General features: G+C 54.0%; 3 protein-coding genes across 8 annotated transcripts; all 3 read left to right on the forward strand.

Moving 5' to 3' along the window:
- Positions 1-127: 127 nt before the first annotated feature.
- LOC147041394 (apolipoprotein D-like) lies at positions 128-3,163 on the forward strand. 2 transcript variants are annotated; one of them, XM_085939633.1, is made up of 5 exons: positions 128-260; positions 708-824; positions 888-1,009; positions 1,158-1,243; positions 2,470-3,163. In XM_085939633.1, exons 2-5 carry the CDS (start codon positions 714-716, stop codon positions 2,700-2,702), a joined length of 552 nt encoding a protein of 183 aa, XP_085795759.1. In that variant the 5' UTR covers positions 128-260; positions 708-713; the 3' UTR covers positions 2,703-3,163. The 2 variants fall into 2 exon arrangements, with proteins under 2 accessions (XP_085795759.1, XP_085795758.1); XM_085939632.1 differs by having other exon boundaries at positions 162-260; positions 650-824; positions 2,470-3,142.
- On the forward strand, positions 3,129-4,449 carry LOC147041395 (otospiralin-like). 2 transcript variants are annotated; one of them, XM_085939634.1, is made up of 4 exons: positions 3,129-3,269; positions 3,395-3,460; positions 3,853-3,876; positions 4,119-4,449. In XM_085939634.1, exons 2-4 carry the CDS (start codon positions 3,403-3,405, stop codon positions 4,304-4,306), a joined length of 270 nt encoding a protein of 89 aa, XP_085795760.1. In that variant the 5' UTR covers positions 3,129-3,269; positions 3,395-3,402; the 3' UTR covers positions 4,307-4,449. The 2 variants fall into 2 exon arrangements, with proteins under 2 accessions (XP_085795760.1, XP_085795761.1); XM_085939635.1 differs by having other exon boundaries at positions 3,146-3,288.
- Positions 4,450-4,850: 401 nt separating this feature from the next.
- On the forward strand, positions 4,851-22,115 carry lama1 (laminin, alpha 1). Of its 4 annotated transcripts, XM_085939726.1 has the most exons (66): positions 4,851-5,085; positions 5,220-5,304; positions 5,892-6,202; positions 7,053-7,223; positions 7,304-7,416; positions 7,500-7,551; positions 7,630-7,820; positions 7,901-8,080; positions 8,151-8,240; positions 8,698-8,815; positions 8,934-9,112; positions 9,182-9,263; positions 9,404-9,564; positions 9,626-9,766; positions 9,891-10,028; positions 10,087-10,182; positions 10,250-10,464; positions 10,554-10,665; positions 10,743-10,853; positions 10,940-11,067; positions 11,125-11,211; positions 11,282-11,493; positions 11,977-12,083; positions 12,159-12,339; positions 12,408-12,544; positions 12,611-12,844; positions 12,919-13,062; positions 13,129-13,311; positions 13,394-13,579; positions 13,660-13,787; positions 13,858-13,987; positions 14,063-14,203; positions 14,278-14,396; positions 14,474-14,563; positions 14,667-14,860; positions 14,935-15,077; positions 15,185-15,283; positions 15,362-15,473; positions 15,537-15,693; positions 15,794-15,995; positions 16,282-16,398; positions 16,476-16,639; positions 16,707-16,836; positions 16,913-17,015; positions 17,081-17,197; positions 17,263-17,442; positions 17,504-17,658; positions 17,739-17,882; positions 17,967-18,100; positions 18,188-18,335; positions 18,415-18,539; positions 18,600-18,750; positions 18,824-18,968; positions 19,051-19,192; positions 19,267-19,381; positions 19,459-19,605; positions 19,685-19,836; positions 19,908-20,102; positions 20,190-20,352; positions 20,425-20,531; positions 20,601-20,790; positions 20,867-21,016; positions 21,084-21,234; positions 21,321-21,454; positions 21,524-21,737; positions 21,830-22,115. In XM_085939726.1, exons 3-66 carry the CDS (start codon positions 5,977-5,979, stop codon positions 21,982-21,984), a joined length of 9,318 nt encoding a protein of 3,105 aa, XP_085795852.1. In that variant the 5' UTR covers positions 4,851-5,085; positions 5,220-5,304; positions 5,892-5,976; the 3' UTR covers positions 21,985-22,115. The 4 variants fall into 4 exon arrangements, with proteins under 4 accessions (XP_085795852.1, XP_085795851.1, XP_085795853.1 ...); XM_085939725.1 differs by having other exon boundaries at positions 4,851-5,304; XM_085939727.1 differs by having other exon boundaries at positions 4,851-5,304; positions 16,479-16,639.
- The last annotated feature ends 55 nt before the right edge of the window (positions 22,116-22,170 follow it).

Genomic DNA, 22,170 nt, shown 5'->3' on the forward strand with positions numbered 1-22,170 from the left:
TTCCCCAAACTGAATTTTACTACCACCTAGTGGCAGACGCGGGAACGACACTTGCCAATACGTCATGTCTTTGTTTGCTTCGGCCTCCGATAAATTCCATTTGCACGTGCTGGCAAACCGAAGGTGACGCTCCTCTGGACGTCCAATCAGCGTCGACTATTGATGTGACGTCTTTTCCCTAACGCGTCCCTCCAAGCAAATTAGGAGCATTCGGAAGAGGAGAAAGCGTTCAGGCTGGAGGCTCCACTGATGTCATAAAGGTAAGGTCCCCTCCCTCACCCGCTGCGCTGATGTTTTTGGAAAAGCCATTCCAATTGTGTGACTGTGTCTGCACGCTTTCAAAACTTTTCAACGAGTGCAAACACACACACTGATGTACCTAGTTCAAATCCAGAGCTTGAAAGTAGTAATACTGAAGGGCGACCTGAAAAAAGTCTTGATTGTAAATATGTTGTAGGTTTGTGATCAACAAATTGTGTTATTATTTAATGGTGGAACGCAACTTGCTCAACCTGCTCAACCAGTTACCAGGTGGAGAAGCACGCATTGTTGTTTGCGCCATCTCAGATTTCCAAATATGCGATAGCGGGTCGGGAACGTTCCAACTTCCTTCCACCCGATCGATGTGTTTGCTGTGAAACGACTTTAGTGTGAAAGGGCAGCCGCTTTCTACCCATCCATCTCACTTTCTGCACGTGCCTTTGGAGAGAACCATGTTGGCATTGTGTGCCCTGGCGTTGTGGCCGCTTCTGACCTCGGCGCAGACATACCGCTGGGGGGCTTGCCCCACTCCCAAGGTGCAGCCCAACTTCAACCTCCAGCAGGTAAGCCGGACCAGGTCACGTCGTTCCCCGGGCTGCCGTTAAACCCGCTCTTGTCTCCCTCAGTATTTGGGCAAGTGGTACGAGATCGCCAAGCTGCCTGCCAGCTTCGAGAGGGGCAAGTGCATCGAGGCCAACTACGCCACGCGACCGGACGGAACCATCCGAGTGCTCAACTCGCAGTTCTAGTGAGTCCAGACTTGTTTCTCTTTCAGGCGCATTTGCATCCGCAACAAAAATGTGACCAAGTACAAGACCCGTCCAAAGGTTTCCAACTTGTCAAAGTACATTTTCTGGTGTGCCATGTCCAATGAGAAATCATTTGTGTGTTTGTAGTAAAGACAAGATGCGCACGGCGGAGGGGACAGCGGTGGTGCCCGACTTGAGAGAAGCGGCCCAAATTGGAGTCAGCTTCTCCTACTGTAAGTCCGAGCACCGTCAATCATTATGGCCGTGACGAAAGACAATGGAGGCAAACAATCGGCAGCTTTGACAAAGCTCGGCAAGGCCTAATCGGGCCCGCGAGTCCCTCAGCGGCTGCTTGCTTAAGTGGATCCCGCGTGGACATCATCAGATTTTTTTAACGCTGGCCTTATAATAGGGAGTTTGTTTCAGCATTGGATTTTCAGTGCTTTCCCGCTGACTTGACTACCGCCATGACTGTGCTTCATTTCATCCCTCACTAATCGTTACCTTAGGCCTGTCATAGTTTGAGCGATTTGTTTGACCCACCCGCATGCAGAAACCAACTCATGGGTCCTGAGTTTTTATCGAAGGGAGTGAGGTGGCAATAGCGCCGGAGGCTCCTGGCCAGGGGTACGGAGTTGGAGCTGTGATTGACGGTGGAGCGCGTGCAGCTCGGTCGGAACAGACTGGATCTGGTTGGAGGTCCATTCAAGAGCTGGAAGGCAACAACAAAAGAGTCAGAGAGTTCGGTGGAAATAAGGCAAAGATCAGACGGACTCAGGATACGCAGCGTAGTTGACTCAATAATTGCTAGAGGCACAGCTGTAGAGGAGATTACATAGGCAGACACTCAGGCGACCAGTTTTTGGCAGCACGTTCCTTAAAAGCCTGATCGGCCACACCTCCGCCACTCTGCTCACGGATGTCCCCCGTGGATAAGAGAGAAAACCTTCCGGATCCCGATAAGGCCAGGGGTGTCTCATTTTTCTCGCGGGACGCACTCGGAGGGCCATTATGACTGTCACCGCCTCATATTATTTACAGTACAGCTTCCATGACAAACTGACGAATAACTAGTTTTGAAAGCAGAGACTAGTAAAAAAATGATGAATGGTCATAAGAAATTGCTGGCAATATCTCTTCTATTTTAAAAAAAGTGAAGACAGTGTCATTTTAATCATGACACAAAGTGAATACAAAATTTGTCTTTACAAGCCACATCAAATGATGTGGTGGGTGGCATCTGGCCCCCGGCCGGGCCTTGAGTTTGTCACTTTGACTTAGGCGGACGGGAGAAGAAAGAAAACGTTTTTGCACTCATTTACCACTGCGACGGTGATTGAAATCTGAGCTTTTCGGACTGAGGCGCTAGCTGAAGCTAGCCTCCAAGCGGCGACACACGCAGGTCAGGGTTACTGAATGGCGGTTCAATGCTCATGCTGGTGTCAACCTCTGTTTGCAGTTACCCCCTATAGTCCCTACTGGATCCTGAGCACAGACTACAGCAGCGTGGCTGTGGTCTACTCGTGCACCGACATCCTGCGCCTATTCCACGTGGAGTACGCTTGGATTCTGGGACGCTCGCGCTTCTTGCCCCCAGAGACCGTGCGCTACGCTCAGGACTTGCTCTTGACTGAGGGTGTGGACCTCTTTCGTATGACCGCCACCGATCAAACGGGTTGCAAGGACGACTAGCGCCTTGTGAGCCGAGAAGGGCTTTTCGCCGTGGCATTACACATACCCGTTCTTTCCAAATATGAAGAATGCACGTTTGTCGTCGGTCGGGCACGACACGCTAACTTTAAGCTATTCGTATCCGTAACATTTAGAACTGCCCTCCCTTCTCGGATATATTTAAACGCATCGAGCTGCTGATTGACAAAAAGGGGGAAATCAACTAATCATTGAATCATAATGCAAGTTTCTAATCATATTTGTGTTACTTGTGATAAGAATAAAAACTGTTCTAAGAAATATATGTTTGACATTTTACGGAAGATGATAGAGATGGTGAGGTTGACCTTTATTATTTGAGGTTGTGAAGTAGCATGTTGATTGGTTAAAGGATCCATGCTCCCACTTGAACCAATCAAAAAATACTTTACTGTGGATGCACTACATTCTTTTTCACAAGTGGGCATGTGCAGCTGTGTGTGTGTGCGCGTGCGCGTGAGGGGGGGTTGTTCTCCCCTCTGTCCCTAAGGCTGCAGCAGAAGACCAATCCCAAGCAGCAGATCAGATCATCAGCAACGCTCCCAACAGGTACATCAGAAAATACAAAGTATGGACATTTTCTACTCGTAATGTGGCTTAAATGCTGAAATGCAATTTTGAACGCTGGATGATGGTTGCGGTCTGACTTTTCCTGTGTTTGTCTTCATTTTAAGGCAGCAACATGAAGACTTTGATTTGCCTCCCTGTTTTACTTTGTGTCTTTGTTTTCCACCTCAGCGGTAAGGACACTTTTGCTAAAACTTTTCTTTCTAATTTTCTCCAAAATGTATACAGAGGTGCAATAATACTCGACATTTAATAGTTGCTTGGGAATGCGTCTATCATAATGCTTCATGTTTTTTTATTTTTTGCATTGCGTGTACAAAGACGCATCTGTCTGCAGTGTGCTGAATTCCTCCACTTTCAGTGTGTGTGAGTGTGTGTGTGTGCACGTGTATGTGTGTATGTGTCTTGGGGCAAGATTATTTGTTTGGAGAAGCTCACAGGTTGGCTAAAAGTCTGTCCGAGCTGAATCTCGTCTTTGTGTATGGCCGTACTTGGAATGCTTGTGTGTTTACTTTTCTCCTCTCTCTCTGTCTCTCTCGCTCGCTCGCTCCTTCCTGCTCCACAGAGGCCAGAGTCATCCCTGAGGGAGGTAAAGAAGCACAAATTGAACTCTTCTATCACTTTTTGAAATCAACACATCATAATATTACTTTTTAGGAATGAAGTTGGGCAAGACTTTCCAAAATAAATCAACAACAAACTTAAGTTTTGATTGAAGCTATTGATTTGTTTTGTTTTTTCAAAATAGTAAAAGAAATGGTCTCGTACATTTAATATGAAATACAAAAAAACGTGACAAAACATGTACAGTGTGGCCTTCTCGTTTTCCAGCGCCGTACGATGAACCACCCGCCGTCCGCTACTGGCCATACTCCACCTCGGACTTCTGGAACTACGTGGAGTACTTCAAGTCCATCGGGGCCTACAACCACATCAACGAGATGGCCCGGGTCTTCTTTGCCCACCAGCACCTGGGGGACACGCTGGGCTACGACAGCCCCACCGGACACGAGCACTGAAGTGGCAAGAACGACTAGGAAGTCACTGGAAGTGAAAATAAAAACCCCAAATTTACTCGTCATTCTGCCATAAGCACACTTGTAAGAGGGATGTATACTTAATTGTTAGGTTCCTATGACACTTTCATGCAATGAATTTGAAATAAACCCAGTGTTTCAACACTTTTGACTTGAAAAATTCTTATTCTGTCATGAATGTAAATTTATTGTGAATTTTTCAAGATCGTAATTAAGGTGAACATTCATTTTGAAAGGAATACAAGGGGGGGGGGGCGGTTTAGCACAAAAGGGTACGCCAAAAAAAGCAAGTTTTTTGTTATTGTCCTCCGCAATGAAGCCATCCCCACGTGATTCTAATACATCCCCTGCCCTGGGGGAGAGAGAGGGGAGCAGTGAGATAGATGCAGCGGTGGGTGCCGCGCTCGGGAATCATTTTGGGGTGATTTAACCTCCCAATTCCAACCCTTAATGCTGAGTGCCAAGTAGGGAGGCAATGGGTCCCATTTGAATGAAGTCTTTGGTATGACCCGGCTGGCCGGGGTTTCATCGACGGACTACAGTGTGACGTCACTCGACAATGGCGACTGCGCTCCACTAATGGCAAAAATGTCATTTATTTTAAACATACTTAGCTTCATTTATTCATTGTTACATTCATTTAGTTCTTGGAAAAAAAACTTAACATAACACCACGTGATTTGTACTGACTGCGTGAAAACATGCCGTTATCCACCTGCATGAAGTTATTCGGTGAAATGAAGGAAGGAAATGCTTTGAAGGTACAATATTTCTTGATTGACGTAAATGAAGGAAATTGTGAAGAAGAATTGCTGTTTTGATAAAGGAGAACAACAAACAATCTATCGTAACTAGCCATCTTTGTTATTGACAATCGCCTCGAATGCGGGCTCAGCAGTGGGAAAGTCCGACTTCCGAGCTTCCTCGAATACAGCGGGGCAAAAACGAGGGCCAAAGTTCTCCGCAGCCACAGGTTGGAGGTAAGCGCAAATTTCGAGCGAGACAAACAACATTTAACGGCCTTTAACTGATATCTCTTGACATTGTGTCCAAAGAATGAAACATTTGTTCAATGTAATTGCCACATGAACACGGACACTAATTAGGGACAACAACGCCAAACACTGGCGCTTTACACAATTTACACAACTGTGGAAACACTTATCATACTGTGCGCCATTTGACATTTGTTCGATTGAACATATGTGTCCATTTTCATTGCAGTTGGGATTTGTATATTAAAGTTTGCCTGCTACCACTAGGGGGCGCCGCTATTCATCACTTACAAGTAAAACTAGGCACCCAACCCCCACCGAATACTCTGAGTACGCCGAATGGACGGAGAGGAGAGGGACTCAATGCTTATTGGATCTGGCTTGTCAGGCCAGAGGGCCCCCCCACCCTCATCCCACTCTTTCTCAGACATGCATCTGCACTCACTTGGAGAATGTAGCTGAAACAAAGTGCCAAACGAATGACTTGAGTCAATCTGAGTAACAATAGTAGTCGTCATCTCGTTAACTCCATCAAATGCTTTTTTTCCTGCTTTGTGTGTTTGTGTGTACAGAAATGATTTCTTGGACAAGCAAGTCAAGGCAACAGAGACATGCATTCAACAATGACATGCAGTTCAGCAAGAGTCCCTCTTAATCATGCAAAGGGTCGAGTGCAGATTTGCTTGGAAATGGAGAGCCGGCCCCTTTTCCCCCTGGGAGTGGTACAGTCCTCCCCTCCCCTCCCCCCGCGGCAAGAGAATGAATGAAATCACATTGGGCCCCGCAGCAACTCATTCTCAGAGTGGGGCCGGCCGGCGCGCATTCCCGATGAACCTGTTCGTGTTGATGCTGCTGATGCAGCTAACGGCTTCCCAGCAGCGAGGTGAGACTCTTTCTCATTGTCATAGAAACGCAGAAATGGCATCAAGAGCTTGCAAAATGTTAGCGACGTCGATATCAAAGTCTGTCTTGACCAGATCGCCGACACGCTTTAAATGCGGCGGGCCAAAGAAAGAGCTCAATTGTGCGACGAGTGCCGCACGCATGAGCCAAAAGTTCACCACCTGTGACCTTGACAAGGAACGTGCAGCTCCACGTTTTGTCTTGAAGATGCGCTCACGGTCACTCGCCTGCACTAGACCTCGCAAATGCTGCCTCCCGTAGCATTCCCACAACTCTAAACAGACATGTGAGAGTCATTTTGCGCCTATCCAGAACCTGCAGGGAAACACGCACTGCGTCTGTGTGGCTGACAATTAGTGTTAGCACTCACACTCGCCCTCCCCCGCACACAAACACACGAAACAACAGTGTGTGTGCGCCCCCCCACAAGGCTCCTCAATACAACTGTGTGTGCGCGCGCGCCAGAGGGAGTGGCCGATGGTCTCGCACCTCCGCAGCTGTGCCCACGAGATGGTCGAGTGTCGTCTGGCTTTTATCAGCATACTTTGGCACCTGCGCTCCGCTTTTTTCCTGCAATGTCAAGAAGGGTGGGGGCAGAAACCTTGAGCCAAGGGAATCTTTAAAACTTTTCATCTTTAAAAAACTGCAGCTGCGTCTCGGCCTTGACAAAAAAGTCATTTCAAAATATTGGCCTTCTTAAATATTGAATTCCTTCTGTTGAACTTTGTTCCGATCGTCACTCATTAGCAGACTCATCGCTAGGTGGGCCAGAAACACGTTTGGCTCAAGTTTCTCGGGTGAACATGAGCGATTACAAATTTCCCTTGCAGGTTTGTTCCCGGCCATTTTGAACCTGGCCACCAATGCCAAGATCAGCAGCAACGCCACCTGTGGAGAGCCGCGAGCGGAGGTTTACTGCAAACTGGTGGAGCACGTGCCCGAGCGCTCGATCAAGAACCCTCACTGCCCCAAGTGCGATGGCAATTCCCTTCTGTTCGGAGGTACGGAGGCGGGTGAGACCTGGCGATTCCCGCTTTGCCGCTCGTTTTGGAAATGAGCTGCCTTTTGCCACTTTGTCCAGAACGCCATCCCATCACCGCCGCCATCGACGGAACCAACCGATGGTGGCAGAGTCCGAGCATCAAGAACGGGCGCCAATTCCACTGGGTCACCATCACCCTGGATTTGAGACAGGTGCGGCGGGGACTGGGACCGGGCGCATCGCCTCGGGGGCGTCGCCTCGTTTGTGGCTCCTGACTCTCGTCCACTCTTTGCAGGTCTTCCAAGTGGCTTACGTCATCATCAAGGCGGCCAACTCTCCCCGACCGGGTGAGTACGTTTTTCTCTACTCGACAAACTCGGGTCAAATGGCGAGACGGGAGGTCCGAGCGCAGTCTTTTCCGGCAGGGAACTGGATCCTGGAGCGCTCGGTGGATGGCGTCACCTTCGAGCCGTGGCAGTTTTACGCCATCAGTGACTCGGAGTGCTTGTCTCGTTACAACGTGGCACCCAGGCTTGGAGCGCCGACCTACAAAGGTGACACGGAGGTCATCTGCACGTCCTACTACTCCAGGCTGGAGCCGCTGGAGCACGGAGAGGTGAACCCGCCCGCCCACTCAGCTGCCCCATCTTATTCAGTCGGAGCAGCTCTCCTTCCCGTCCGTCTCTTGTCCCTCAGATCCACACGTCACTGATCAACAGTCGACCCGGTGCGGATGATTTGACCTCTGAACTCTTGAACTTCACCTCGGCCCGTTTCATCCGACTTCGCTTCCAACGAATCCGGACGCTCAACGCTGACTTGATGACTCTTAGCGCGCGCGACCCTCGAGACATCGACCCCATCGTAACGCGCCGAGTACGGCCAGCGTCGTCCGAGCGTGACGGACGCCCTGGTGCTCTTTTCAACTGCTGTTTTCTTCCTGCAGTATTATTACTCCATCAAAGACATCTCAGTGGGAGGGATGTGTATCTGCTACGGACACGCCCGAAGCTGTCCTCTGGATCCTGTGACCAAGGTAACACGTGTTCTCGTTGCTACTGACATTCTGAGAAGTTTAGTGAAACGTGTGTGCGTGTGTGCGTGTGTCGAAACAGCGATGAGAATTTTCCACGGATCTGTGGATTTCTGTGGGGGTTTTTCCGTCGAAAGTATCATTTTTGTGAATCGTGTAAATCCGCCCGCCGCGACAGCATATATATATATATATATATATATATATATATATATAGCAGCGGAGTATAAGTCGCATCTTTGGGGCGAATGTATTTGTCAAAATCCAACACCAAGAACAGACATGAACCAGCAACAACAGGCTAAATGTTTCAAACCATATATGTCGCTCCAATTCATTAAATCTATCGATCGTGCTTTATGTAAACAATGCTACGTATGTGCCGCATATGCTGACGTCGGACCCGATATATTCTCCCCCCCCCCCCCTTTTTCACATTTGCCATTCTCATCCCTGGTAGAAACTACAGTGTGTGTGCGAACACAACACTTGCGGAGTGAGCTGCGACCACTGTTGCCCCGGATACCACCAGCAACCATGGCAACCGGGAACTATCTCGATGGGAAACACATGCCAAAGTAAGAACAAAACAGTGCAACACTTTGCATTCTGTCTCCCGTCTTCCTGATCTGCAAACTTTCATGTGGCGGCGCGAGCATCCACTGCCAACAATTTCTTTGTGCGCCTGCCACTCAGAGTGCAACTGTCACAACAAAGCGAGGGACTGCATCTACAATCAAACGGTCGCCGATCTCGGCTTGAGCGCGGACATGGGCGGCGTTCGTCGTGGAGGCGGAGTCTGCATTGAGTGTCGACAGAACACAGCTGGAGTCAACTGCGAGACCTGCGCCGAGCATTACTATAGACCCAAGCAGGTAAGCGCAGAGCGGCGCCAGCGGCGCACCAACCTGCAGCCACTCACAACTCACGCTTCCCCATTTAAGGTTTCCCCTTATTCAGAGTGGCCATGCCTGGAATGTGATTGTGACCCGAGAGGTGCGAGGTCTTCCATCTGCACCAGAGACGGTACTTGGCCGAGTGAATTGCTGCTTTTGCCACCAATACTTCATTTTTGCATTCAATTTTTTTGCGGGTGCGAGGGCCACCTGACGTCAGAAATTGAGCCACTAACCGCGTGCGTACGTGTCGGTGTGCATGTGCTCCAGGTGCCAACGCGGGCGAGTGTGCATGTAAGGAGGGCTTTGCGAGCCGGAGGTGTGACCGTTGTGCCTTTGGATTCCGAGATTTTCCCCTTTGCGCTGGCTGCGAGTGCAACCCGGCGGGCGGTGTGAACGGCGACCCGTGTGACGACGATTGCGTTTGCAAAGTAGGTCGGATGGCCGCGGTGGTGCCCGACGCTTTTTTCAACTTTTGCTCCCCCCCTTCAGGCCAATGTGGCGGGGCTCCACTGCCACCTGTGCAAATCAGGATTCTACAACCTGCAAGCTGCCAATCCGCTGGGCTGCACCGACTGCTTTTGCTTCGGCGTGTCGGACGTCTGCAAAAGCTCCACTTGGATGGTCGCGCAGGTACACGTTTTAGTCTTTTACTAAATAATTCCCACTAAAATTGACAAAGCATTTTCGGTCACGAAATTAAATAAGAAGAAAGCCACCCTGAAACTGCCACAACTTGTTTGTCAACTTGTTGCAGGTGGTTTCGGCGGGCACTCGGCTCCACCCTTCCTCTTCTGTCCACACCAACCTGACTCACAAACTTCCTGCCTCCAGCGACCTCTCTTCCAGCCAAGTGCTGCAATGGGAAGCGCCCGACAGTTTCCTCGGCAACAAGGTAGCCAATCGCGTCAGTCCTCGTCCGGACGGCGTAACACCACGTCTCCTTTTTTCAGCTGTCGTCCTACGGTGGTCTCCTCAACTATTCTGTCACTTATGGCAGCTCGCTGGACAACAACTTTGTCCTGGGCATCACCGACGTCATCATTCAGGTAGCTCAAGTACAGCGGTGAGACTGGGAGGGCGGAGCAGGGTGACGCAATTTTTCGCCCTCTGCAGGGCAACGGACGAGCGCTCCAGCTGCGTTCGCCTCGCGTCCCGGTCCTCTCGCCGTCGGCCGAGCGCTCCGTCGCCGTCCGCGTGCTCCCCGATCAATTTGTAGACCGCCAATCGGGCGACCGGGTGAGCCGTGACGACCTGCTGTCCGTCTTGGCCGAGGTGACGATGCTGAGGGTCAGAGTTCACCTCAACGCCTCTACGGGCGGAGATGTTCGGTGAGGATTTGCCGGGCCGCGAGGGCTCGTCGGCCTTGCGCGCAGCCACCCGTCTGCCGACGCTTTTCCCCTCTCTCGCTTCTCCTCAGCCTTGTCTCGGTGTCCCTTGATGTGTCCGACTCTCGGTCTGTGTCTGGTGTCCGGGCGGTTGCAGTGGAAACGTGCGAATGTCCGTGGGGCTACAGCGGAACTTCCTGTGAGGTGATGAGCTCATGACTCACTAGCTTGCGTGCTGGTAAGAGGGCCCTGGATCTGTGAGTGTCTTTCTGCACTCCCAGGCGTGCCTCCCGGGCTTTTACAGGGTGGCTGGAATTTTGTTCGGAGGGAACTGTATGCCCTGCGAATGCAACAACCACACCTCTGAGTGCGATGTCGCCGGCGTGTGTCTGGTGAGTTGCAGTCAGTGACCGTTTCCTTGGTCCTCTTCTCGCGAGACAAGCGGCGGCGTCCATCTATCTATCTATCTATCGTTCAGGGCTGTCGCCATCATACGACGGGTGCCCACTGCGATGGATGCCTCCCCGGTTTCTACGGCGATGCCACCCAGGGCACAGCGGATGACTGTCGGCGTTGCGCGTGTCCCCTGACGGAGGCGTCCAACAGGTGGGGCTCATCGCTTGCTCTCTTTGATCCCAACCGTAAATCTGCCTTGCGTGGCAGTTTCAGTCTGACGTGCTCTCTGGACGCTTTTGGACTGGTGAGGTGTGACCAGTGTCAGGAAGGCTACACCGGGAGCACGTGTCACAAGTAAGGAGAATGCATGAATGTTTGCGGCTGAAGCTGGACTGACTTTGACATCTTATCTTCACGTTGCCAGGTGTTCCCACGGTTTCTACGGCAGCCCGCAGGTAGTGGGGGGGTCCTGCGTACGCTGCCAATGCAATGACAACGTGGACACCGAGGAGGTGGGCCATTGTGACGCCGTCAGCGGGGAGTGCCTCCGTTGCCGCAACAACACGGCCGGGCGACACTGTGAAATCTGCGCCGAGGGTTTCTACGGCGACGCCGTGCACCGAAAGAATTGCCGAGGTGTGATTCCGGAGGAATGTTGAGCTCCCTGAATCCGGATTACAGCTGACCTTTGACCCTTTTGATATGCTGTCACGCGTTGCTCTTTTCTGGCATTTAGTGCAAACCGTACAGAGCGTGTGTTGGAGTTGCCAGCCCATAGTTGCCAGCGCGACGTGGCATCTCGCGTTCGCGTCGCCACATTTTGAGAGCCGCAATTAAAGAGAATCTTGACAAGCCCGCCCCTGCCGTTTACACGAGCGGTCCTCCCTCCCTCCCTCCCTCCCTGGCTCGCTCTGCCGTCATCTTCTGCTCTCTTGACCAACCAGCCAGTTGCCAGCTAATTTGAATAATGGGTGGCACCTTAACACCGGAGCCCCCACGTACACATGGGCATGGCTAAAATAACAGCAGAGACAAACGAGGCTTGAACTCGCTGGCTGCTTTGAGTTTGGAATCTGAGAGTTGAGAGACATTCACTTATCAGATGTTCCCTCTTGATAGCGTGCGCTTGCCATGTCGCCGGATCTTTGTCAAGCGTCTGCGATGTCGCGACGGGCCAATGCCTGTGTCGAGACAACGCGACTGGACGTGCGTGCGACCGTTGCCAGGTCAGATAAGATTCCCTTGTGCGTTTTTACATCAATGGCTTCCGAGTAACGTGCCGGCGTGGCGCTCGGCCGCAGCCGGGCTTCTTTGCGCCGCAGGACGGCCAGGGCTGCGTGGCCTGCGGCTGCCACCCCGAGGGGTCTCTGGAGGAGTCCTGTGACGCCAGTGGACACTGCCGATGCGCGCTCGGCGTCGGCGGAGATAAGTGTGACCGCTGCAGCCACGGTTATTTTGATTTCCATGGCAACGGCTGCACAGGTAAGCGTGGCTCGCTCGCTCGCCTCGGTCTTCTTATGCCCCACGCTGCCTTCTTTGTCCTCGCCCAGCGTGCAACTGCAAACACACGAGCGGGAACTGCCACCACCAAACTGGCGAGTGCATCTGCCCTCCGCACACAGAGGGCGACACCTGCGACACCTGCGAGGCGGGATACTGGGGTTATCACCCCATTACGGGCTGCGAGGTACCCATGTGCGCAGCGCAAGCGCACGGTCTCGGCACGTGATGCCGATCCCCTCCGTCCTTTCAGCTTTGCAACTGCAGCCTAGAGGGAAGCTCCGCCTCTCAGTGCAAGCTGACCGATGGCCAGTGTCTGTGCAGAGAGGGATTCTCTGGCAGGTCATGTGACCTGTGCGCTCCCGGTCACTATGGTTACCCAGCGTGCTCGCCGTGCGGCTGCGACCCGGTCGGAACCCAAGAGGACTCGTGCAATCAGACGCTCGGCGTGTGCAACTGCCAACGCAACGGCCAGTGTGTGTGCAAGGTAACGCGCGCTTCTGAAAATGGTATCGCAACATGCAGGCAGACTGAGCGTGTCCCTGTCCTGTGTGTTTTGAGGCGGCGGTTTCGGGGCGACGCTGCCACGAGTGCCTTTCGGGTTCCTTCGCGCTGTCGTCAGCAAATCCGGACGGCTGCTCTCCGTGCTTCTGTTCCGGACTCAGTCGCGAATGCCAGGAGCACACCGGCCTCGCCAGAGCTCTTGTAAGGTTAAGGCTCAATCCAAAAGGTGCTTGCTTCCTCACATGTGGGCGCGGCGTGTTGCCATAGATCACGTTGGCCGGCCTTCCAGCTCTGCCACTGCCCTTGGTCAGCCAGTCAAACCTGGAGGGTGTCGTGTCTGGAGTCTACCGGCAGGGCGGCGACGTAGTGCTGGACAGCCGCCACTTGAACTGGAGCGGACTGAGCGCTCCTCTTTACTGGAGGCTGCCCGCCCAGTTTGAAGGCCAGCAGGTAAACACAACGCCGCCATCTTATCCTCAGCCTCAGGTTGCGACTCCTCAACACGTGTTGGCTGGCACGCGTGTGTTTTCAGCTGCTGTCGTACGGCGGCGTGCTGTCCTACGTCGTGACCTTCTATGCGGAGGAGGCAAGAGGGCTGGCCGATCAGGAGCCTCAAGTGCTGATGAGGGGAGGAGCCTTGAGGAAGCTGCTCATCTACACCGACATACCCGCCCCCGACAGCGGCATCGGGACCCAGCATGACATCAGGCTGACAGAGGTACTAGCTAGCTAGCTTGCTGCCACTCCGGACCAGACCACGTGCCTACAGCTTGCTTATGCGTGTGCGTGCTGCCACAGCACAAGTGGAGGTATTTCAATTCGGTGTCTGACAAGGCGGTCAGTCACAGCGATTTCCTGTCGGTGCTCGGTGACTTGGAGTACATTCTGGTCAAAGCTTCGTACGGGACGCGACTGCAACAGAGCAGGTGAGTAGTGGCCATCTTGACCGGCCGGCAGGCACGCTGCGATTGGGTGACTGACGAAAAGCCCCTCAAGGATCTCAAACATCACCATGGAAACGGCACGAGAAGAACGGGAAGCTGGCGAGTCGGGCACTGGGTCGGGCGCGGCCAGACCGATTGAGTCGTGTGTCTGTCCGCCGGGTTATGCCGGAACCTCCTGCCAGGTAAAGTGGGGTGCTTTTGTCGGCGCGGTAGCTGCGGGGAACCTCCTTTGTTGATCTTTGTCGGCCGGCCCGTAGGAATGCGCGCCGGGTTTCTTTCACCAGCCGCTGTCAGAATTGCCGCCACAGGCCCGCAAGTCTGCTTTTGTGCAACCCTGTGTGCCGTGTCGCTGCAACAATCATAGCAGCAGCTGCAACACACGCAGTGGCCACTGCCAGGTGAGCGAGCGGGCGCCGCGCCGGTCGGTCCAAGCAGCTGGAGGGCGGCTTTCATCGGCTTCTTTGTCCGGCAGGAGTGCCAGCATCACACCGGCGGGCGCAGCTGTGAGTTGTGCTCCCCGGGCTATTACGGGAACGTCAGTGGCTCCATCGACGACTGCTCACCGTGCGCTTGCCCCCTACTGGACAACAGGTGACCGACCCTTTGGCTTCGGTGGAGTCAGCCACTCGTTCACAGACGCAAATAACAAAAGCGGACGCCTGGTGTAGTTTCAGTCCCACGTGTGTGTCCGAGGGAACGCTCGGAGACTTTCGCTGCACTTCCTGTCTGACGGGATATGAGGGGCGCTATTGTGAGCGGTAAGTCCCCATTCGACTTGGATTTCCCAGTTCTGGTCCCGTCCAGTACGTCCAGCCAGCAGGTCCACTGGTGAAGTTGAAGAATCTCCTCATCGCAATGCAGGTGCTCTCCGGGTTACTACGGCAACCCATCGTTGCTGGGGGGGGCATGTACCCCGTGCGGCTGTAGCACATGGGGGTCCCTTGATCCGCTGTGCGAGCCGCTGAGTGGCCGGTGCCGGTGCAGAGCCGCGTTCAAGGGTCCAACGTGCGAGCAATGTGACGAGCGACACGTCTTGGAGGGAGGCCAGTGCTTGCGTGAGTGTCCCGAAAACGCACAACCGCATAAGCAGACGTCGTCGTCGTCGTCATCTGGTGTGCTTTGCGTCTAGCCTGTGACGACGGCTGCGCTGGCGCTCTCCTGGACGACTTGGACCAAATGCTCGCGCCGTGGCCAGCCGTCAACATCAGCAGTGCTGTTGTGGCGTCCTATCGCCGCCTGACGCTGCTCGATAAGCGGACCAGAGACACGCAGGTGGGCTGAGACACAAGGCGTCCCTATTTTGATGTCGCCGGCCGACACAGATGGATGGACAAAGCTTGGCTTGCCTTTCAGTTTTTTTGAAGCGCTGCGTCTGTCAGCTTTTGTTTTCAGAACGGATGTCTTTGGAGGTGCCATTGTACGCAGTGGAAGAAGACTCCACGCAACTGACCTCTGACCTGGGCATTTTGATACAGCAGGTATGCTTAGGTTACGTGACCGACCATCTCTGGCAATGAAGCGAGAGAAAGAGTCCAAGCTTTTGATCTGATTGGCAGTCCACAAGTGTGGCACGTAAGTGGAAGCAAGCAGGCGTGGCAGCCAACGGCAGCTTGACACTCGCGGGTCACATGATGGAAAAGATGGAGCGCCTTCAAGACCAGATTGAAAGTGAGCCACCTCCGTCATCGCAACCTCCTCCAAATGGAACTCACTGACTTGTGACGGGTGTAGCGCTCGCCGGGGAGGCTGAGCAACTGAATCGGGCCGCCCAGGAGGGGCTGGAAAGGTCTGATCAGACGCGCCTCCTGGACCAGACAGTCTCGGCGCTGGAAAGCATGCGAGCCATCAATCTGAATGCTGCCGCCAGCTCTGCACATCATGAGCTCAGGTATGTCTTCGTTCATGTTTGCCCGCACTCTTCTGCGACCGGCTACGAGCCCTGTGACAGAGAGCGCCGGCGCTGCTTCACCATTGACTCTCTCTTTCAGTTTGTCAAATTCTCTGGTGGAGTCGCTCCAACGCCACTTCCTTCCCGGCACAGGCAACAGGCTCCACCTCCTCGTCACCAGCCTCACCGCGCAGGCGCAAAGGCTGCGAGAAGTGCAAACACGCCTGCAAGATGCTGCAAAAGATAACGTACAAATGCACCTCGTGATAAACGCCACAAACACTCTGCATGCCCGCTATCAGGTACACACACACACACACACACACAAACACACATACACAGCACCTTTCAAAAGTCTTTGCTTTGTTGCTAGAGTGACCATTTTGACAGTTAAGGTTAAGTGTGAGGGTTTAGGCCCAAAATATCTTCAAACTCTGTGGAGGTACAGTGCACAGGTCTAGGAAGAATCAAGTGTGTGTGCGTGTGTCTCTCTGTGTGTGTGTGTGTGTGTGTGTGTCTGTCTGTCTGTCTGTCTGTCTGTCTGTGTGTCTTTCTGTGTCTGCGTGCCCGTGCCCGTGCCCGTGTCAGGCAGCCTACCAGAACTTCAGTTTTGCGCACATGTGCGTGGAGGATGTGATGGAAGCCAGCCAGCTGCTGCTAAATGACGTGGTCAACCTGATGGAGGCGTTGGCCCACGTCACCGCTGTAAGGCGTCCTCTTGCCAAGCGGCGGCGACAATATTCTTCTAATGCTAACCATTACGTTGCCCACCACGCGAGAAGCAGACAGACACACTGGGAGGTGAGCTGGATCAATGGCGCCCTCTGCTGAGGCGAAAAGTGGAGGCTCTCGTGGTGGGGCTGAAGAGCACCGTATCGCTGGAAAGAGTTTACCAAGCGGAGAGCCACGCCCAACTGCTTGACAGCCACACCCTCTCTCTGCACAGGTAACTGAGACTCACCTGCCTCTACTTCAGCGTTCAGAGGTTGTTGTTTTTTTTTTCGCCACGTTAGCACTCTGTCATCGGCTTCTAAAAACAGCAGCCGATTAGTGCTGCCGGATGCCCATGTCGCAAACGGTGTCAACGAGGCTCGCCGAGTTGCCTCGGACGCTTGGAAGTCCGCCGGCCTTGCTATCGATATGGTGAGAATTTATCCACGGACCTAGTTTTCAAGGAGTCAAAAGTATGTATCACTGACCCAATCGATGCGTGTGTTAGACCAACCGAGCACAGCAATCCCTGTCACCGGAGGGCGGGGCCAACCTGAGCGCAATCTTTGCTGTGCTTCGCGAGAGTCGTGCGATCAACCAGACAGCTGAGGGTGCGTTTGCTCGTCACAATGTCTTTCCTTGCAAATGGGTCAGAAAATGAGCCTCTGCTCTCCAGATATCGGGCCGATGGTGTCCGGTGTGATCGAGAGACAGCGAATGCTGAGCAAAAGTTTGCACGACACTGGTGTCCTCCTCCGTCAGCCAATCAGAGAGCTGCAGAGTCTCTTTAACGGTGAGACGGCTGATTTGTGACTTGCTGTGACATTTCAGCATATCCATTTGCTGTGGACTTGTCAGGGTCGCAGCAGCCGCAGGAGGCCCGGTCGCAGGTCGCGCTGGCCCGCTCCAGCCTGCTGGAGACGCTGCAGCACCTCCACACCCTCAAACGGCAGCTGCAGGATTCTTTTTTGGCGGTGGACAAAAGTAACCAGAGCGTGGCAGAGACCAATCGGCTGATGACACGCACATACGCCACAGGTTGGTCGAGGCTCTCGGTGGATGACGGAACATGTCGAGATGACGCTCTGTCCTCGTTTAGCCCATGAGGCGCGGCGGAAACTGGAGGAGGCGGAGTATCGCGTGCAGTCTTTGAGTGACAAAATAAAGCCGCTAAGCGTGCTAGGAGAAAGTCTGCACAGGAACCTGTCAGACATCCGGGAGCTCATCGAGCAGGCCAGAAGACAAGCGGCGTCTGTACGTCCTTTTGCTTTTGACACCATTAAGCCATACGTGGTGTAATGTGAGCGACCATGTGGCTTCTGTCATGTCACCAGATTAAGGTGGCGGTGCAGGCAGACGGCGACTGCGTCCGTTCCTACCGACCCCAAAGTCAGTCCGGCAACTTTAACACCTTGATTCTGACCTTGAAGACCGAGAGTCCAAACAATCTGCTCTTCTATCTGGGCAGTGAGACAACGGTACGCGCGCGCACACAAACGCTCGCACGCACGCACGCACGGTGGCATTCAGGGTTGTCCGTCTCGCTATCCACGGGTATCCAGGTGGACTTCCTCGCCGTGGAGATGCACAATGGCAAAGTTTCTCTGCTCTGGGATGTCGGCTCTGGCAGCAAGAGGCTGGAATATCTAGGACTGGACATCGCAAACAACAAATGGACCATCATCAACGCCACACGGTACCAGAGCGCACCCGCTCTTTGGTGATGACCATGATAGTGCTGCCGCGCCCGACATCTCTGATGGCAGCAGCTGCCGTGTCGTAGGCTGGGCTCTCGCGGATTCCTGTCGGTGCATCAGCTGGAGACGGGACCGTTGCAAACGGTGACGGCGGAGTCGCCTGGACCGGCCCGGATTCTCCACATTGACAAAGCCACGGTGGTCCATATCGGAGGGCTGGCAAACGGCACCCGGGTAAGGCGCGCAGCAAGCCTGTGAGCGCAAGCGTGCATTCGTACGTTAACAGCACATGCACGCACGCGTGGGATGGCAGAGGCCGGCCGCGTTGCAGTGGTCTACCTTTAGGGGCTGTGTGGGCGAAGCGTGGCTGGACGAGAAAAACGTCGGCCTGTGGAACTACATTGGGCGACAAGGACGATGTGGAGGCTGCTTCAGCAGGTAGGTATACACGCACACACTTGCTACACGTGTTCAAGCTCACACAAAGTGGCGTTTCAGCCCGCAGGCGGAAGAGACGGCTTTCCACTTTGACGGGTCCGGATTCTCCTTGGTCCAAAAGTCTCTGCGAGCCACATCCACATCCATTGTCTTATTGTTCAAAACGCTGTCGCCAGGCGGATTGCTCATGTACCTGGCCTCCAACAACACAGTATGGCCCACACTCGCCGACGCAGACACTCGTTGTCAATTTGCCTTTGATATCTTCCCGCTGTCCTCTTCAGAGGGACTTCCTGTCCATCGAGCTGGTGGAGGGCTGCGTCCGTCTGACATTTGACCTTGGCTCTGGTCCTCTGGTCCTAACCTCCAGCAGGAAGTACAACACCGGCGTGTGGTACAAGGTCACGCTGCAAAGAAACCGGCGCAAAGGTAAGCTCTGGCCCGCCCCACCAACCGCCGTTTGGCATATTTCACACTTCTGATTGGTGTGTGTGTGTTTGGGTGTGTTTAGGTTACCTGTCAATCATGGCAGCTGACCAATCATCAGAGAAAGAAGTGTTGGAGGCGGAGTCACCGGGAACTGCGTCCGATCTCAACCGTTCTGACCACGACCCCATCTACATTGGTGGACTTCCTGCTTCCCGACCAATCAGGTTTGGAGCCGCCCGATGTGGGTTGGTTAGAGAATGTGACATTACCGCCTGGCGCTTGTGAATGCGCTCGCCAGGCGACAGGTGGTCTTCAGGACATACGTCGGCTGCATCAAAAACGTCGAGATTGCGAGGTTGAACTTTGACTTGCTGAGAGATGCCTATGGAGTCAGGAAAGGCTGCATTCTTGAGGTGCACGCACGCACGCACGCATAGAACGTGCTGACATCGTTCCTTTTATTGACTCGAGGATGTTGTGCCTAACTCAGGCTGTGCGGAGTGTGTCCATGTTGAGCGCGGGCTTCGTTCAGATTGCTCCACGTCCGCTCACTCAGGAGTTTCTCTTCTCCTTCAAATCGACCAACCAATCGGGAATCCTGGTGGCCGCCTTCACCAATGACCACGCCCGGCGACCGGTAGGGTTCTTTCTACCCGAGACCCGATGTGTTTTCAAACCTTTGCACCACTGACCCTCCCTCCCTCCATTCACTGCAGCACTTCCTGTGTGTCTACCTGCTCCATGGGTCTTTGGAGGCGGAGCTTGGGGAGATAGATGCGGACGGGTGGCGAGTGGGAGTCACAGCGGCCGAAGGCGGATCCCTCACTGACGGGTCAAAACACTCGGTCATTGTTAACGTTAATAGGAAGTAAGTGTTAGGGTTGGCAACAGCAACAGAAGCTCACCCGTCTGACGGTGGGACGAACCGGTCTCTCTCAGGTCTCTTTCCATCCAAGTTGATGAGGGCGAAGTCAAATCGGCCTCGCTGTTGCCGGGCGCGCTCTCCGGGCTCGCCGCCGCCTCTTTTTTCATCGGAGGACTCCCTTCGGGGGATGAGTGGCAGTTGCCAATCCGATTACAGAAACTATCCAAGCTGTTCAGAGGCTGTATACAGCACTTGGTGCTCGGCACCCAGTCAGTCTTACGCGCACACGCAACTTTCAATATACATCACGGAGGAATGACTGGCGTCGACTTGATGAATCGGCTTTTTCCCAATAGGTTCGTCGACCTGTCGTCGGCTGTCAGGTACGAGAGCGTGGCACTTGACAGCTGCCTCCTGGAGGAGAAAACCAGCGGGGCAGTACTTCTAGAAGAGGAGGATGTCCAGGCTACTCTGAAGCCTTCCCACCTGTCAGCGGCTGTCCTGCCCGCCCAGCTCACGGTAATTGTTCTGCAAACCAACACTTGGGATGCAGGTGCAGGTGACCTACCTGACCCGTGACCTGTGTCGTAGTGTACGCCCGAGTCAGACTTGCGATTCCTGCCCACGGCGGCCCACTTTGGTTCATCGCCGCAGAGTCACATGGCTTTTAGCATCCGCCCAGTTGCCGTCCGCAATCGGTGAGTTGGTGTCACTTTGCCCGGCGGGGGTTCAGGGCAGGGCCCGCGCTTACGTACCGTTCTCACCAGCGTGTCCATGCGCCTGTCACTTCGAACCGGAGCTCAAGACGGTTTACTGCTGCTCCTGACTGACGACAAGCAGCTGGACTTTGCTGTCCTGCGGCTGGCAGCCGGGCAGGCGCTGTTGTCGGCAGACCTCGGGAAGGGCGTCGCCACCGTCGCCTCCTCCGTTACGGTGAATGACGGAAAGTGGCACACGGTGAGTGAACGCAGGTTCACACGGCGTATCTAAAACGTAGACACGCATGTGACCACGCCGCGCGCGCGCGCCCCAGATCACCGCCGACATCGGTCGGCGCCAGCTTTCGATCTCCGCGGACGGCTCGGCCGCCGACTCGACAACGTTCCGAGGGAACCGGCTGAATGTCTACGGCAGACTGTACCTGGGCGGACTACCTCCCGCGCACGTCACCCCGAGAATAAATGTAAGAGCCGAGGACACCCGAGGAAGAAGCCTAAACTGGTAACGGAAAGTCCACGTGCCCGTGTCAGGTGACAAGCCTCCGAGGTTGTCTTGACTCTGTGACTGTGAACGGCGTCACGCTGGATCTCTCTCAACCAGCCTCACGACATGACATTACATCCTGTTTCACCGAGGAGGAGGCGGGAAGTTACTTTAACGGCAGCGGATACGCCGCGCTGAGTGAGTCACGCTGATCAAAGTGTGAGCGAGCGAGCGAGCGAGTGTGTGTGAAATCCTTCACGTGTGCCGCCGCATTGTGTGTGCAGTGCGGGACGGATATAAGGTGGGCTCTGACATGTCGCTGTCTCTGGAGTTTCGCACCAGCCAATCGGAAGGTGTCCTGCTTGGTATCAGCAGTGCCAAGGTTGACGCCATTGGACTGGAGATGATCAAAGGACAGGTAAGGAAGGAAGGAAGGGCACTGGCTGCTACTTGAACTTGCACTATTTGTATTTTGTATGGCTCTCAGGTGGCGTTTAACGTGAATAACGGGGCGGGCAGAGTACGGGTCGCCTCTGGGGGCCCCGCACTGTGTGACGGACGCTGGCACCGCCTGCTGGCCAGAAAGACCAAACACAGCCTGAGCCTGAGCGTGGACGGCCGCGACAATTCCGTCGACAACCCCTACCCGCAATCCACCTCTGCCGAGACCAATAATCCCGTGTTCGTGGGCGGCTACCCAGGTGAGCTTGACACGATGGATGACACGGCGCGTCACAGCCGGTCGGCGGTCATGGAGGAAATGCCCCATGAGACTTTTTTTGCTCTGTCGCAGACGGAATGAAACAGAATTGCCTGTCCGTCAAGTCGGCCTTCAGAGGTTGTCTGAAAAACGTTCATCTCATCAAGTCGCACGTCAGCAGCCCTCTAGACATGAGCCAGGCCCACTTCTTGTCGGGGGTCACCTCGGGCTCGTGTCCCGCTGCCTAGCCGCGCTTCATCTTTCCTTTGTCGAATCAAGATTTGCAAAAGTCTGCTTTCCTTTGTAGGGTGCACACGCTCGCTCGCCTGAAAGAAAAGGTCAGTCGTCGCAAATGAATAAATCGATGAATGGAAGAATTCATGCGGTTGGTTGTCTGAAAAAATAACCGTCACGCAATGCTGCCATCATGATTT

Source organism: Syngnathus leptorhynchus, chromosome 19 (assembly GCF_054491065.1).
Source record: "Syngnathus leptorhynchus isolate UIUO chromosome 19, UIUO_Slep, whole genome shotgun sequence".
Taxonomy (NCBI): Eukaryota; Metazoa; Chordata; class Actinopteri; order Syngnathiformes; family Syngnathidae; genus Syngnathus; species Syngnathus leptorhynchus.